This window comes from Carettochelys insculpta, chromosome 21, assembly GCF_033958435.1.
Source record: "Carettochelys insculpta isolate YL-2023 chromosome 21, ASM3395843v1, whole genome shotgun sequence".
NCBI classification, from domain to species: Eukaryota; Metazoa; Chordata; order Testudines; family Carettochelyidae; genus Carettochelys; species Carettochelys insculpta.
In genome coordinates, this window is record NC_134157.1 from 14,713,128 (window position 1) to 14,729,696 (window position 16,569).

Consider the following 16,569-nt stretch of genomic DNA (forward strand, 5'->3'; position numbering starts at 1 on the left):
TGTTAAAATGCTCTCATCCTTGTGAAGTTACAGAAAGCTATTGGTTTCCCCATACAGGTAGTTAGACTTTGAAAACTCAGACTAGATGCTCACATAGGTTTTAATAATAGAACATGCATTGAAAAGTTTTAAAATGAAAATGTTTTAAGAAAAAGGGTAAGTTCATCCTCCGACTGAGAATTTTCTCCATAGGGAGACTGGAAATTATGAAATTCTTGTGGAACTGTCTTTCCTTTTATCTTTTAAGATGAGCATCAAAGTTACTTCCCCATTACTCATAGAATAAATGGGAGCTTGGATCCTCAAACGAATAAACTTCTCTTGGCCTTTGCATGTGCCCTCTTACAGCTCCCTAGAAGCAGGATTCTATATACAGGTTGAACCTCTCTAGTCCAGCTACACCCATAATCCATCATGATTTTAGTTAGCAGGATGACCGATTATTATGGATGTGGCCAAGTTTCCTGTGGTCCTATAAAGTTTGTTTACAGCCACCAGTTTGGTTCTCAGTGTTCTGTGCTGTTACTTAACGGTAATTTAACTCTAAGGCTATGTCTATACTAGCCAAAAACTTCGAAATGGCCATGCAAAGTTACTAATGAGGCACTGAAATATTGTCTAGCAGCATTACCAACACTTCCACAGCTTACTGGGTACTTATAAGACATTTAGGCTATGTCTGCACTAGCCAAAAACTCATCCCATCTGCTCATAGGAATAAGGGGACTTCAAACTAGGCGGGGTCCTTTCGAAAAGGAGCGCCATCTGGATGAGCCGCGCGGTGGCGAGCTGCGTCAATTTCGAAGTGCCGCGGCCGCCCGCATGCTAATGAGGCGCTGAATATGTATTTCAGCGCTTCATTAGTAAACTTTGAACGGCCATTTCGAAGTTTTTGGCTAGTGTAGACATAGCCTAAATGTCTTATAAGTACCCAGTAAGCTGTGGAAGTGTTGGTAATGCTGTTAGACAATATTGACTCCCCATTGTTCAGCAAATTTTCTTGTTTGGCACCGATCTGGTTCTGAGGGTGCCAGATTAGAGTGGTTCAACCTGTACATCTTCTGAAGCCACCACAATAAAAGTTCTGTGGTGTGAAGGATTAACTTTTAACACTGTCTCCTTCTCACCATGTTTAACTCAGTAAATCCCTTCCATAACTTTCTTTGCTCTGACCCATGCCTTTGGTCCTGTGCACTCACAAAAGGAGAAGATACAATCCAGCTCAATGGTTGAAAATAAGGGCCCGTCAAGCGTGAACAATTTGGGCCTTCTTAATATAATTGTTCCTCATGCCTGTACCTTTATTAGTAAGTATATACTTTTCTTGGTCCACTGAATTAGTTTAGGTCACACTGGATGCCTTGCAGTACAAAAGCAAGATACAGTGCCCTGCCTCAGAGAGTTTACACAGCAATTTCAGACACAATGCAAAGCTATCGGAAGAACAAAACAGTACAGGACAGTATGGACAAAAGTAGCATCAATAAGATGATAGTTATTTAATAAAGACTAGTTGGTAAACAGAGAGGTGGTACAATTTTTAAAAATAAATGTCCTTTGAATCACTATTTAAAACTAAAGTGAATGAACCAGTAGTGTCTGCAGAGAAAAAGTGCAGCTGTGCAGAAACTCTGAACTGGTCCAACCTGGGACTCTCACTCATATACTGAGACATCACAAGTATTAGCTAAGATTCACTTTTCCTAGTGGCACAAATACCAGTTTCACTGCCCATCTAATTGTGGCTGAAAGGCTGAAATCTACAAATGCTTTTATGGCAATCGGGGCAAATGGAAGATGCCACAATGATAGCATGTACGGAAACAGATGGGAAATAGAGGGAATAAGTGCCGGGAAGGAAATATGATCATTACATGACCATACACAACAAATACCATTAAAACAAACTTTCATGATCTCTGATTGAGGATTACATGAATACCCTATGAAAGGTGAATATTGCAGGGTTCAGTACACTGCAGTAATCTGGTACCACAAATCATATCCATGATTTAGTAGTGGTACACAGAGGGCAATTTGGTCATGAAATTCAGCTGGTTATTCACTACTATCAAAAACAGTCTCTTCCAACAACTCCTCTTACAATCTACTCTGTTCTTTAACTATACTCCATTAATGTGCCCAAATCATAATTTACATTCAGCTCTTCATCCTAACAGTGTTGAGTACCCTCAACGGCCACTATTAAAAAAAAAAAAAAAAGAAAAGAAAATTAAAAAAAAAGCTGGGGATACCTCTGCCTTTAGTAGGAGGTAATCCAAGCTCAACAGAATGGTTCAAAGTCAAAATGGCAACAAATATTTTCCCATACATAAAGTGCTATAAATAAATCTAATGCAAGTTTAACTCCTGCTCAATATTGTCAAAGATTCTGATTTTTGATTCATTTTAATATTCACTATAATCATATAAGATGAAATACTTTGACTGAAGAGTCACAAAACACTAAATAAACCAAGGAAGGTGTTCTGTAACTGGAATAGGCTAATCTTTTTCTGGCCCCTTTCTCTATGTCTTCTCAAGATCATATTTCAGATAGATATTTTGTTATTTAACATGCACAGTACCATCAGCACAGTACCTAATGTTGGGTGTCCTTGAAAAAATTACCCTATTTTATGAACCCTTTTATGACAGCATTTTGAAATATAAACACACTCCCAGACCTACACACCCAGCTGTTATAGCCAATCTTTCCATAGATATCTATGTGACAACAAAAACCTAATCATAACACAAAATGGAATGAGAAGTTTGATGGAAAAGAATGGTTAGGTCCCATTCAGTTCCTTTCCCACAAGAGTGAAAGAATGAGAGAAATAAAGATACATATTATTTTGAATGTGTCCAGTGATGGGACTTCTATCCCTCACCTTGATAGCATAAAAATAGCTAAAAACATGAAAAGTGTCATGTGGCCACTGCTCAAAACCTTCAACAGGGTAACCTTCTACAGTAAAAAATTTAAAAGCTCTCCTCTTGCCATTAACACAGCAGCTGCATGTGAAAATTGATGTGGCTCATGGGTCCTCGAGGAATAAAGGCTTGGTTGCTCAAAAAGAAGGAACAAGTATCTTGGACCTGTTTATCAATAATACAGTCTTTACTGCTCATTCACTCTCATGCCAAATTCCTGACTTCATCATGGAACAGAAACTCACTAACCCAGAAATAATTTGAAGAAACCTATTTCACTGAGGATTTTTTCCCCCCATTAAACTCTCCCTCCCTAAGATAACGCTGTTCAAGGCACGGTTAATGTGTCTGAGGCTGGATAGATTGAATCTTCCACAATCACATCTAATATTTTGGATATTAAAGTAGCAGCATTTATTTTACTTTTCAAAACAAAAACCCCTCAAAATTAAAAGATTAACCCCTACATCAATTTAAGACAATAAAGATAAGGAAAATATTAATACTAAGGATATTCACTTTTCCAGTTAAGAAACATCAAGAAAATGTGACCTTGCTCCCACTGTACTCAATGGTAAAACTTCCTTTCACTTCAGTGCTGCAGGATCAGGCCCATAGTCAAGAGGGTAAAATTTTTTAATGTCAAATGACACAAGTCATTTGGATATTATTTATCAAACTTTTTTTCAATGAAAAAAGTAAATAAGTTTATATTCCCCTCAATCTCAAGTGATGCATTTCTTGCTTGGTTTAATTCATAATATTTCCTGCAACTACTTCATCAGAAATGCAGGTGATCCTTGGGAATCACATCTGGCAACGTCTCTGGGCTGATTCCCATAAAGTCCTCCTGATTCTGAATTTTGTCAAAATGTCTCCCAGCACTTGATTAGTATTTTTTACTTTTTGACTGTCAAATATGTTTTCCCTTCTTTACTGAAAGAAAGAAATGAACTATATTACTGTACTGCCTCAGGAACACTAATACTCTGAAACGTACTTGAGTTTTTAGCAATGTTCGTTCTAAGAACAGCAAAGCAGGCTGTTAAACATTCATCTGCCGCTGGATTATCCCAAAACCATATGGTCAAACGTACCAGAAGCATTGCAGAGTTTCCATTTGGCCTGGATAATTGGATAGACATTTCAGGGAACATCCTATCAATGCGGCTGATCACATCATCAACATACCTACAAAACAAAACAAATGCAACATTTTAGAAGTATACGTATGCCATATATGCAGCAATGAAATTAATCACAAACTGATGGAACACAAACAGATCTGTCATGACACTCAGTAGATAACAAGCAAAAAAGTTTTATTAGCCAATCCATAGGGCATGGAAGAGATGGATCGCTGATTCCCTCCCCTCTTCCTAATTAGCAAGGAGGGAGACCTCCTCCTCCTACAGAACACCTGAAATCAGTAAACTCTGTCCATATCTCCAAGGCAGAGCTCCTCTCTAATTTCCAAACATTTGTATGACTGAGCTCCCAAAATACTTATTAAACGCTCTTCTTTCATGCCTTTTGCCCTCTCTTATTGGTCAAGGATTTTTCCATGACATTATATATATATTAATTTTTTATTACATTTATGAGCATCACTAACTCAGCTATCACCCTATCACTTGTCAGTCAGAGCTGGATGCCCCTTATAAGCTTTTTTACATTCAATTCAACCATCAATGAAACCCACCAGCAGAGCTCAGTATTTGAAGCGAGGAAGCAGAAGGATCACTTTGGAACAATAAAAAAGCCTGCAGCTCACAAACGTAACCCTTGAGGAATATGCTGAATGCACCAGCACTGCCTTTTAGCAATCACTGAACTCTATTCGTACCAATGACAGCACTGTTTCCTCAGTAATTAAAACACTTTAAAAAAAACGCACAGACACACAAGTTTAATATATTAGGGTAAACAACACAATGCAATGTGAAAACATGGAGATGGGAAATAAAAAGATTAAACTCTATGAGAATAAGTGATTTTTTTTAAAAAAAAACACAAAACCTTTATCCTGGCAAAATTATATTGAGTACGTGACGTGTGGAACATGAGTTGCTATAAAGTTTAAATTGCCTCTTGTTTGTGAAGGCCTACATAATTCATTCATGCTTTGCAATACCAGAGTAATACAGCCATTCTGAAGTGCTAGTTCTATTTTATAGCCCCTACCTTCATACACCGTTTCAGAACAATACCTTTTTGTACTTTATAATTTAAATTCCATGAACATCTTCAGATAGGAACACGTACTTTTTGTCTATGAGGCACTAGGAACACTTATGGTGCATTAAGTGATAATAAAGATAATACAGCAACCTAACTCCATTCTAAAATGATGCATAAGCACTACTGTTATAAAGATGAAAGTAAAAATACTAAAAAAAGAGTTGTTAAAATATTTGCTGGTCATCAGTAAAGTCACAGTTTACATCATACCATGAATGTTAAAAATATACATATATTCAATATAAAACCAGTTAAGATTATTTTGTGTGCTAATAACTTCAAAGTATAATTGTAAAAGCGAACTGAAATATTTTAAAAGAAATAACCTTAGTAACCATCAAATTACTTTAATTAGTTTTTCAGCACTCTCACAACTCCATGTTGATAATTTTTATTTTTGCAGGAGTTGAGCAAATTTCTGTTTTGAGTTGTTTTTTTTTTTTAACTCTATTTAAATACACTTTTGAAATATACCACAACTCAAAATTTTGGAAAAAAGTTTGATACCATGTTGGTGAAGTGGCAGCCTGGAGGGAGTTTTTACATGCAAGTGATAAGCCACTGGCAAGGGTTTATAGAGGAGCTGAAGTCTAGTTGTGTGAACTGTGCCACTGGCATAATAAAAATCCAGTATAAAAACTTCGTATTCTGAAAAAGTTAGCAACCCTGTTTCAAAGTAGGGAAATGCAGCACACTTCCTGGCTCTGTAAGAAGAGAATCAGATGGGGTGTTATTGGGCTGCAACTGAACAAGTCTACAAACAAACTGACTTGGTTTTAGAGCCACAAATTGAAGAAGTTCTACGTGGACATATTTTCACGTTAGCAAACACTTAGGCTCTGAAAAACATATTCAGAATATTGGCTGACACATACATCTGCATCTAAAAATTATTTCTCACATTAAATTATTTCAACTGTGAAAGGAAGGTAAGCAGCTATGAGATCTTCCGTTTTTAATTAATTATTTTTAGTCTTATTTGTTTAAGCAACCCAAAGGAGTCTTTACGCTGGAGACCTTTAGGCTCAAACCCACATTCGCTCTGGGCATCATCAATAAGTCAACAGAATTGTACCTGCACATGCAATTGGTGAACTCGACCCTCTTGTTATAAGTAACAAAAAGGGACCTACTGTAAAATTTTTACGTAAAAAAAAAAAACATTCCATCCTTCCTGTTATAAGTGGCAAGAGAGAAATGAATAGTTTTTCCCCATTCAGATGTAATTCACTCTCAGCTTGCTAGCTGATAGTGAAGCCAAAAGCAGTGTAAGCAAGGAACTTCTTCCTTAAAATGGTAAAAGAGGAGAAATTCATGACAAAGCTACAAGATAAACAGTCTACATATCAGCACTATGTATCACTGTCACTTTAAACATTCCTGCCTCTGAGAAATTTCTTTTCTAAGCATATGTCTGTGTGACTTGAATCCAGTTACTTCAGGCTCTGAAAAAAGCAAATTCAGCTGTCAGTTTTGTGTGAAAAAAGGGGTCACTGGTAACCATATGCTAATTAAGAAACATGGAGTTTCTCTTTAACTGATCCTCAAATCACAACACTTCATAACATGGGACACAATACAAATTACTGCAGAATTTAAATAAAATCAGTTACCATAGCTTTTTAGAGTTTAAAGAGAATTAAAAATTGAATGAAAAATGAACTTTTAGAAGTTTTAGGTCACTTGTCTGGTGTGTGTATATATATAAAGTCAGGCCCACATCAACATTAATGTGTTCTATTTTGCTATGTAAGGGAAATTAAAAGAAAAGTCAAGTTTTTCTTTGTTTCTTAACCACCGCTCCAAATCATAACTCGTCTCTTTAGAACACACTACCACAGTGGTTTGCATGAAAGAGCAGCAATTATTTTACTACGCTATTATATCTCACCATGACATCACATTTAAGATATAGGAAGTGGTCCCAATTTAGGATAAAGATAAATGTTGCCTGCTAAAGATATTCTCCCAAACACCACTTGAAACCTCCATATCACACTTAGGCTGTGTCTACACTAGCCCCCTTCTTTGAAGGGGGCATGGTAATCAGCCTGAGCGGAGAATAGCAATGAGCTGCTGCGATGAATATACAGCACCTCATTAGGCTAATTCTTGCCACAGCAACTTTGAAGTTGCCCAAAGAGTGCGGGCACTTCAAAGTTGTGCAGGTTCTTCGAAGTGCCTGCGGCTACAACAGCATGCAGGTGCTTCAAAGTTAGAGGCTTCGAAGTTGCTGTGGTGAGAATTAGCCTAATGAGGTGCTGCATATTCATTGCAGTACGTCTGTGCTATTCCCTGCTCAGGCCCATTACCATGCCCCCTTTGGAAAAAAGTGTACACACAGCCTTAGAAAAGGTATCTATGGAAAAAATTAATTCTTGAAATCTCCAAGCCAATAGGAAAGGCCAGAGGATGGATTTAAAAAAGAGACTAAAAAAAATTCAGATTTTATAAAATTTAACTAACTTTTCTTTTTAATAAATCTGTTTAAAGTTAAATTTGAAATTATCACAACCTGTCTTTAAGGCATAAACTTACCAGAGCCTCTTAACATTATTTAAATAAATAAAACCAATGGGTGTGTCTACGTTGCAATTAAGATATTCATGGTTAGCCTGTGCCAACTGGCTTGTGCTCACAAGGCTTGGGCTGCAAGGCCATTTAATTGCAATGTAGATGGTATGGCTCAGGCTGCAGCCCCAAGTTCTGGGACGTTCCCACTTCACAGGGTTCTGGAGCCTAGGCTACAGCCCAATCAGATATCTACATTGCACTTACTTTTTTATTCTTAAGTATTCAGCACATTTCTAATAGTTTTATGTAGCTAACAGGCATAGTTTTAAAATGCAGGTTGTGTATATTTTTAAATTATTTTCCATTTTCCTCTAAACACAGCTTGACAGAAATCCCAAGTAAAAAAACACTTATCAAGCAAATAAAAATACGTTTATTATGTTAGAAAATGGTTAATGATGTATGAGTGAAGAATCTGAATAAATTCAAGTTGTGAAGCAATACAGTTGCTTAAATAAATATGTACAGATATAGCCTTTCCCTGTCTAGCAAAAAGAAGTATCTAATTTAGTGTAAAGGATGTATTTGGTTACTAACCAGTAAGAAGGAATCTGTGTTTAAAAAACTAAGTACAAATGTCAAATTAAGATTCTAATCTGTGATTTAAGAAAGTCAAACAGGTGGTTAAAACCACTGAGTGAAATCAATCCACCCTGAAAAAGCCACATTTGCATGTTGTGTGTCTGTTAACTAAAAGATAATTCAAACACAACACTATATGAACCTCAGCCTACTGCTGGCTCTTCTCAGTGCTCAGATGTGACTGCTCCAAATGGTCACTTATCCCATCGTAGTCTTTGCACTCCAGACTTGTCCACCTTGATGGTTCCTTTCTGTGGGATTTACTCTGACACACTTGTTCCGCTAAGGAACTACTCTCACCTCTTATACTTTATTCTGTCCTGCAGAGGCAGTGAATTAGTTTAGAACTTGAATTCCCTGCTTCCCACTTCTATGATGTTAAAGCAGAAGATATTGAACCATTTCTTCATCTCAAGGCCCTACTCTGGTAGTATTGCCAACAAAGGTCCTATACCAAACTCCACTCATTCTTTTTGCAGGCATGTTTTTTAAGCACTGAAAAATATTAGTGGAGTCTATTTTACAAAGGACCACAAGACTGTTCAAAGGAAAGCCAAATGTGGGATTACAAGGATTCCCAAAGACTAGACAAATGCATTCTTAGTAAGCATTAAGAAAGCTATATAGAAATAGCAGGAAACTTATTTTGCACAATGGAGACATTTGACAAAAGATGAGCTCTCTAGGACCCACTATGGAAGCTCCAGGCTCTCATGCGGAATCGTTAAATATGTACGAAGCAAATGGCAAGGGAGGCTGGCCTAGATATTATTCCATCTTTTCTTCGCTTTCTTTTCACAGCTTGAATATCAGGCTTCTTCTAATTTCCATTGCATTCAGATACAATGGTGATGGATGCAGATGTGATGTGTGTATATACCACATGATGGCAATTTCTGAGTGAGTTTAGGCTTGACAACTTTCTATTTGCAGAAAACTGTATACTCTTGCCATAACTTCTGCCCCAACCCCTGCCCAACATTCCTCTGATGCCCTGCCCCTGTTCTCTCCTTCCCTTCCCCCCACTGCTCACTCTCCTGTGCATTTTCACCAGGCTAGAGCAGGGAGTTGGAGTGGAGGGGGGGGCACGGGCTTCAGAGTGGGATCAGAAATGAGGTGCTCAAGATGCAAAAAATGGCTCAGGGCACAGGCAAGAGGTTGGGGAGAAGGGGCTGGGCTCTAGGGGCACCTTCTGGGAAGTGACAATATGCCCCTGTGGCACAGGTGGCCAGGGAGACTCCCTTAGGGATCGCTCCACAGCTCCCATCAGCTGTGGGGACAGAGCTGGAGCTCAAAGCCAGAATATGGAGCCTCCCTGGGCAGGGGCACATTAATGCTTACCAAGAGGCACCTGAAAAGAATGCCAACTGGAGCCAATACCCTGAACCCCCTCACACACCTCAGCTTGCCTGGGGCTAAATGGACTTTAAATGGCCTGATGAGTGGTGCTGACCACAGCCACTGGGATCCCTCTTTAACCAGACATCACAGTCAAAAACCTTACACCTGGCAATCCTAGATAAGCCAGGTCTACCAAAGTAAAATAAAACTGTATGCCTGATGAAGGATTTGAGGAACAACGTAAGACACTGTCATCTGTGAATATTCCAGTCTCCGACTTTCTCGCCAAAGAAGTCAGAGAGCATGGCTATTTAGAAATGTAGTATATTATACTAACTACAGCTGACAGGGTGCCCAGCTAAACTGAGCAACTGAGATTAAACTATGATGGTTCAAACTATACCTTTGTTTTAGTATGACTCTCGTTTGCCTTCATAAATCTCATTCTAATGGGGGTACTGAAGTCTTAAGGCTTTGAGCGAATTCTTATTGGCTGCCCAAAAGAGAGGAACTGACTCATATAGAAAAAAGGGTCCTGAATCCCCTTCAAAGGGGCATGAAGCAGGGGTTTCTTCCCTAACAATGCAATATTTATGGACCTTTCATTCAGGATGGCAGATTGGGAAACATCTATGGTGGACAGAGCAAGCACGATATTAAGGCAGTACAGGAGATAGTAGCAGCAGCTTACTAGTGTCTCACTTACTGTGTTCACAGATCAGCTCTGGGTAGGTCAGCTTTACTTACAGCTTGACCTCAAGCTGACTTTCTAATTTTTTCCATTTATATAGAGTATCAGAAAGGTACCTTTTGAAAACTGGTTTGCAATTTCCATCTTTCAGATACAGGGAAAACAACAGCTGTATACCATATCAGTGGTATATGGCATTTGCTTGAGAACTCAGAGAGCACGAGTAACCAGAGCTGAAATACACTAATTTAACGGCCAAAATGAGCAGTGAGTCATCATTTGCTCTTATCTGTCAACCTGCATCTTGATCCAGATTTGTACACATCCTAGACAGAAAAGAACAACAGAACATGATTTTTAATTTAAAAATCTTATCAAATTTAATATAATTTCACCATTTGGTCAAAATTATGGATTTTCTAATGAAGCCATAACAGGTCTTACACTCTGTCCCCGCATCCTACAAGTTCTTTAATGTCTTTAAATCAGAATTCCTACTAAACACATATTGTATCAGGTTTCTCTCTCCCCGGCATTATATACATCTTCCTCCTCCTTTCACTGCACTTGTCCTTCCCCCTTTTTTATCCCACTCTTCACAACACTCGTGCTTTTAATTCAAACTTTGCTTTTTCATCCAAGAGTAAAGTGACTTGTTTCTGCATTTAATTTACAAATGGGCTGAATCAGACATATGCTGAAATCAATGGGAACTTTATGTTCTCAACATATCTCAAATTGAGAAGTAGCGTGGGACTCAAAATTTCACAAGACAAGACATGCATCTTTTAAAGAATGTCTTCAAAAGAAAATCCATAGTCTAAGTAGTGAATTGTTAGTATTTATTAACATGGATTTAAACGTACAGTAAAATTTGGTAAGCTAAATTAGATTTGACTTGGAGTGCTGTGTTCAGATTAGCACCATTCCTAGCTGTTGTTTTATACTGTGTTTTTAGGTGGTAGAATAGTTTTCCCACAAACAGGTGCTGTTATTAACATCTATGAAACCAAAGACAACCATCTATCTCAAACATTAAAAGAGACTCCAAAGTTAATTCTAAATGTTATAATCTTTTTGTTGTTTTATTTTAAAAAAATCATAAAAATCAGCTCTGGAAAGGGAAAGCAGAGAGTCACAGTTCTTTGAAAACCTCCCAGTAGTGTTACCAATAAGCACATAAAAAATACTCTAACTTGTATTAGAACAACAACGCCTGGAACAGACAGCAGACGCTTCTGAAGCCATGCAGTATGTTACTGCCAAGCCAGTTACAAAATGTTGTTTCTCATGCACTAATTAGTTTTGCAGAACTGAGATACAGTTTGCTAAAAAGATCAGGTTTACAACGTAGGAGTAATTCAGAAGGCAGCTTTGCAGCAACAGCTACTACAATGCTCTTTGATTCCTTCCTAGCTACACACTTCCCCCCCAAAAAAAAGTAAGAGGAACAATTCATTATAAAAGTCTATCAATTTTACACTGGACAGATGGCTTAGTTTTCTAACATGACCTTCTATTTTTTACTGGATTAGATCCAGTGATCCAATGTTAGTATGGTGTTTAGCAGCTCAGACGAGATTTAAATAGCATTTATCCCACACAGTATTTAAGATGCATGCTGTTCATTTTCTCTACTCATTACAAAAATCTAAAAATTAGGAATGTGTGTATTGATAAACAGTGTTTTCGGGTTGTAGCTGGGACTGGGGGAGAAGGGAGGGAAAACAGGTATTACCCAAAACATGTTAGGAAAAAAGATAAATTTGTTAGACTTGTTAAACTCTGAATATCACTCTACTCCTGCCCAGATTACAGGGTTCGATCACACTTGTATACTTACACTTACACACAGGATAAACAAACTGCTGCTGTCCTCCTAAAACAGTGATTCAGAGTGTTCTGGAGAGCAGCAGAAGAAATTCTCCCAAAATAATCATGAGTGCCAAAGTAGCTTTTTTCTTGTTTGTTTAAATAAACCTATTCTTCCAAGCTCTGTTTACTCATTGATCAAATGTGGTGTAAGTTATAGCTTAACTAGGCTTTTCCAAGTCTTTCTTCGGCACTAGTTTTGGTCCCTCTTGCTCAGGCTAATTAAACCAGAGTAAGAGTTGAGGCTGAGTAATCACTCAGGATATCACAAATTAGAAAACCTTTTTAGCATTTATCCAAATATCTTACACAGCAGGAGGCACAAGATTCTGGTACATTCAGGGTGCTTGAGATGCTTGACCTCAGACCAGACGTAACCCTTTCACCTCCTGTAATACTTATAGTAATGCAATCTATGAAGTAAGACCAGATGTCATATGTCTAAAAATAATGGAAAATGGATGCAATCCCTTCTTGCGTCAAATTCAAAGGCTATCTTGAATTCTTGGCCCCTCCTGTACTCCAATCCTTTATCGCAAGCTCCTTTCTGCACCCATCCTCCATCCCAGACCGTGCACCTCCTCCATTAATATCACGGAAGAATATGGCTCTTGACCAGCTTCCAAATTCTTGGAGGACCTCCCCATCAAAAATTATTGCTCACCCCTCCTTCAAGATAGCTAACAGTAAGGACTGTGCCCAGGTAGTAAATTTATGGGATTTAAGGCTATTAATAGTGGTAGAGTGTAAATTATTACAGTTCTGATCAAAAGAATAAGCAGATGTCAGGCATTATTGTGCACTGAAAAAAGTACTAAAAATAGGATAGCCACATGTCTAGTGCAATTTTTATACTGAATATAAATTTATTAATCTTGGGGTGAAAATTATGGTTCAATTTAATAGTTAACGGCTGCACAAGCCTTTGCACGTAGCAAATTCAATACCATAGCAGGCTTTCCAGCAGTATCCATTAACAATAATTATTAAACCAATGATTTCTGCTAGCTCTTGTGAAACAACACTGCCTGGCTCACATGGGCAGCAGTGAGGGCCTGAAGGGAGATTCAATAAATTCTCACCTTGAGAAAGCAACCAGACTTGAAACATTAAATTAGGCATCTGGCAGAGGATTTGTGCTTTGAATATAGAAACACACCTCAATTTCCCAAAATTCCAGAATATTTTGGCTCTCATCAGAATCTCAATGTCTGTAAAATCCACCCTTCATTTTCTCACTCTACCGATAAAACTCTTTACAGTGCCTTGATCATCTTTTTATCTCAGTTCCTGTAACCTTCTTATTCCTCTCCTCTTTCTTCTTAAGCCATCTCCAGATGTTTCACTGCCTTCATCTAATTTTTGAATCTCTTCACTGGGTTCTTGTCTTTTCCTACATCTTTATCCTCAGAGTAACTTACAGATGCTATTGCGTACCATTTCAGTTTGTTTCAAACTATTCTCCCTGTCACACTGCCTAATTTTCACTACTCCCTGAAGACTAATTCTTGTTGCTCCAAAGCCGAAAATAGAATTTCTCTTAAGCAGTCAAACCAAGCACACTGTTAATTGTCTCCCAAGGAGGAAAGGTACTTCAGAAGAGGCAAACACTTTTTCCCCATAACAAAAATCTGATTGTGCTGTCTATACTGGCCTGAGGAATCAAGGGAGCAAACCCTAGCAAATTCCAAGGTTTGGTCTACACTTAAGCATTAAAGTTTTCTGTCAGGAACGTGATTTTATTTTATTTTATTTTACTAAAATAATTAGCCTACTGAAAGTTCTAGTGCAGAAACATTGACTTACATCAGTATACATTATTCCCTGTCCACTAAAAGAAAGGTGTGTCTACACTAGGAACTAATTCGAAGTTAGGCACTACTTCGAAATAGCCTGCAGAGAGTCTACACACATAAGGGAGCCCAAATTTGAAGTCCTTACTCCATTCCTGGGAATGGAGTAGTGCCCTACTTTGAAGTTTAATTTTGAAGTAGGGTGTATGCAGACACTGAATTTCGAAGTCTGTTACTTAGAAGTAAGGAACTTTGAAGTAGTGTAGACATGGCCGAAGAGGTATATGGTATAAAAGAACTTTTACCAACATAATCAGATCCTCACAGGGTAAAGGGAGAAGGAGGTATACTACTTTCACTGTACAAGAATATTGGAAGTTGTACTATTTTATCTCACGCAGACATACCCCAATGCAACATATGGGGTCACCAAAAAAAAAAATCAACCCATGCCAGCAACTCATTGTAGGATCAAAGTCCACACTGAACTGCAAATTTAAGATGTATCCACATTTTCATTTACAGCACTTCCTGTAAAGCAAGCTCTGAAGAATTCTGAGTAGATGAACCACACCATTGAGAATTCTCATTCATTTTTCTTTTACTCCCTCACAAGGTATTTTTCTGAAGGCTTGAGGTGCTGTCCCAGGGCAGATTCAAAAGAAATCTTTTCTGCAGACTTACTTTCAGGCTTCTTTAGCAACATGACCCTAAGGTAAGTGATTTGTAAAATAAAACCGTGGTGTCAAAAGACACTGTTAAAAAAATGCTACAAGAACTGCAAATCTCAAATACCTGAACCACCGTGCATCTAAAAAGCCAACAGGCTAATTCGCAAGAGGTAGGAGCTTTTAATTGTTTCCTTTGGTTTTGTTTAGGCTGTGCACTACAACCAGCACTATTCTGGTTGTGGCACCAATTGTTCTTTCAAATGTAGTTGCAGATACTTATTACTCTCAGGTGCGCACCCAGCTCACTGGAGCTAGAGAACTTCACCATATGGATGGTGCTCAAGCTCTGCAGCCTGAGCTCCTCCTTGGCTATATAAAGGTGGTGCCATTGTGGTGTCTCTCAATTCTTTTGCACTGAAATCTAAGGTTGAAGACTCTGATGCAGACGGATGGAGGGTGGGTTGTTGATTAGACATTAGCGCACACATCTTGAACAACAGTTAAATAGCCCAGATAAGTAACCATCTTTTCTTCTGGGGGTGGCTGGAGATGTGCGCTCCACTCAGGTTACTCCCAAGCATTTTTGGTAGATGGTGAGGCTTGGAGTCTAGTTAAACAGTGATGTAGAACAGCCTTCCCACAAGTTCACAGCTAACCTAGATTCCATGGTAATAGCAGTGTCTAACAAAAGCATGTATGGAAGACCTGGAGCAGCCATGCAAATATTCAATATTGAGACATGTCTGAGAATGTGATTGTCTGCCACTTATGCTCTTGTCAAATGAGCCTATAATGTTCGTAAGGGCATAGTCTGAGCTCTCATTTAAACTGTGATAATATAGGAAGTTATCCACTTGGGGATCAAATGAGTAGAAACCAGCTGATCTTTCATCCAATCCATACAACAGACAAAAGCAACATGACAAACAAAAGGGTTTAATCCTCTCTACGTGCACTGTTAACAACTGCCTCAAATTGAAGGCATGGAGACATTGCTAATCCACATTATACCTTATCCCGAAAAAATATAGGTAAATACACAAACTGGTTAAGCTGAAACTATCTTAGTTAAGAACTTTGGATGTGGCCTAAAGGACACCTTGTTCTTGAAGAACTGAATAAGGAGATTCTGCCATTAAGATCTGCAATTTGCTGATTCTTATTGCAAATGTTTGAACCACCAGGAAGGCTCTCTTCTTGGAGAGCAGAGACAGAGAGCAGATTGCTGTCACCTTAGACAGAGGACCCGTGAGAGCAGTCAGCCTAGTCTGGCACCATTTCCTACGTCACTAAACAGAGGGAAACAATACCCTTCAGAAATGGAGATTAAGAAAATCAACTTTCCTTGGATAGTGCGATGGGGTGAGCCTACCTAGCACTAGGCTGGATGGGGTTAATGCCATGCTGTGGGTGGAGAGAGTTCACCCCTCCAGCTGTACTGAACATGCTCCAAACACTGGGTCAGTAGAAAAATACACAGCTCAGCTCAGTTGAGAGAAACATGTGGTGCAAGCTCCTGCTGAGAGCAGGCCACAGATTCTCTCCACAGGAGCTGAGGACCCAGAGGCTCAGATTAAGCTTCCACAGACGACGGAACACCAGTGAGTGGCACGACCTGAGGAATATGGAGATTCAGAGACTTCTTGGACTGATGCACTACTGTCTTCAGTAGGAAGCAACCAACGGTGGGCAAGCATGTGGTACCTCCTTCCTGGGTAAGATTAGCATATTTTGCTGGGATTCCCCAATGAGCCGATGGCAGTCTACACTGCTGCTGCCAGGGCCTTGGTTGAGGGCCTCCCTTCCTGGGCTACCATCCTTTTGTTGGAGGTCTCTATTGACACTGACTACTGTGCCACACTGCCTT

The 16,569-nt window shown here is 38.7% G+C and overlaps 1 protein-coding gene across 2 annotated transcripts in view; it reads right to left on the reverse strand.

Moving 5' to 3' along the window:
- The window catches only part of MED27 (mediator complex subunit 27), a 189,512-nt gene that overhangs the window by 66,609 nt on the left and 106,334 nt on the right, over positions 1–16,569 (reverse strand). For both annotated transcript variants that reach the window (XM_075015363.1, XM_075015362.1), the window contains exon 4: positions 4,035–4,128. In XM_075015363.1, the coding sequence (XP_074871464.1) occupies positions 4,035–4,128 (94 nt within the window). The remainder of the gene's footprint in view (positions 1–4,034; positions 4,129–16,569) is intronic.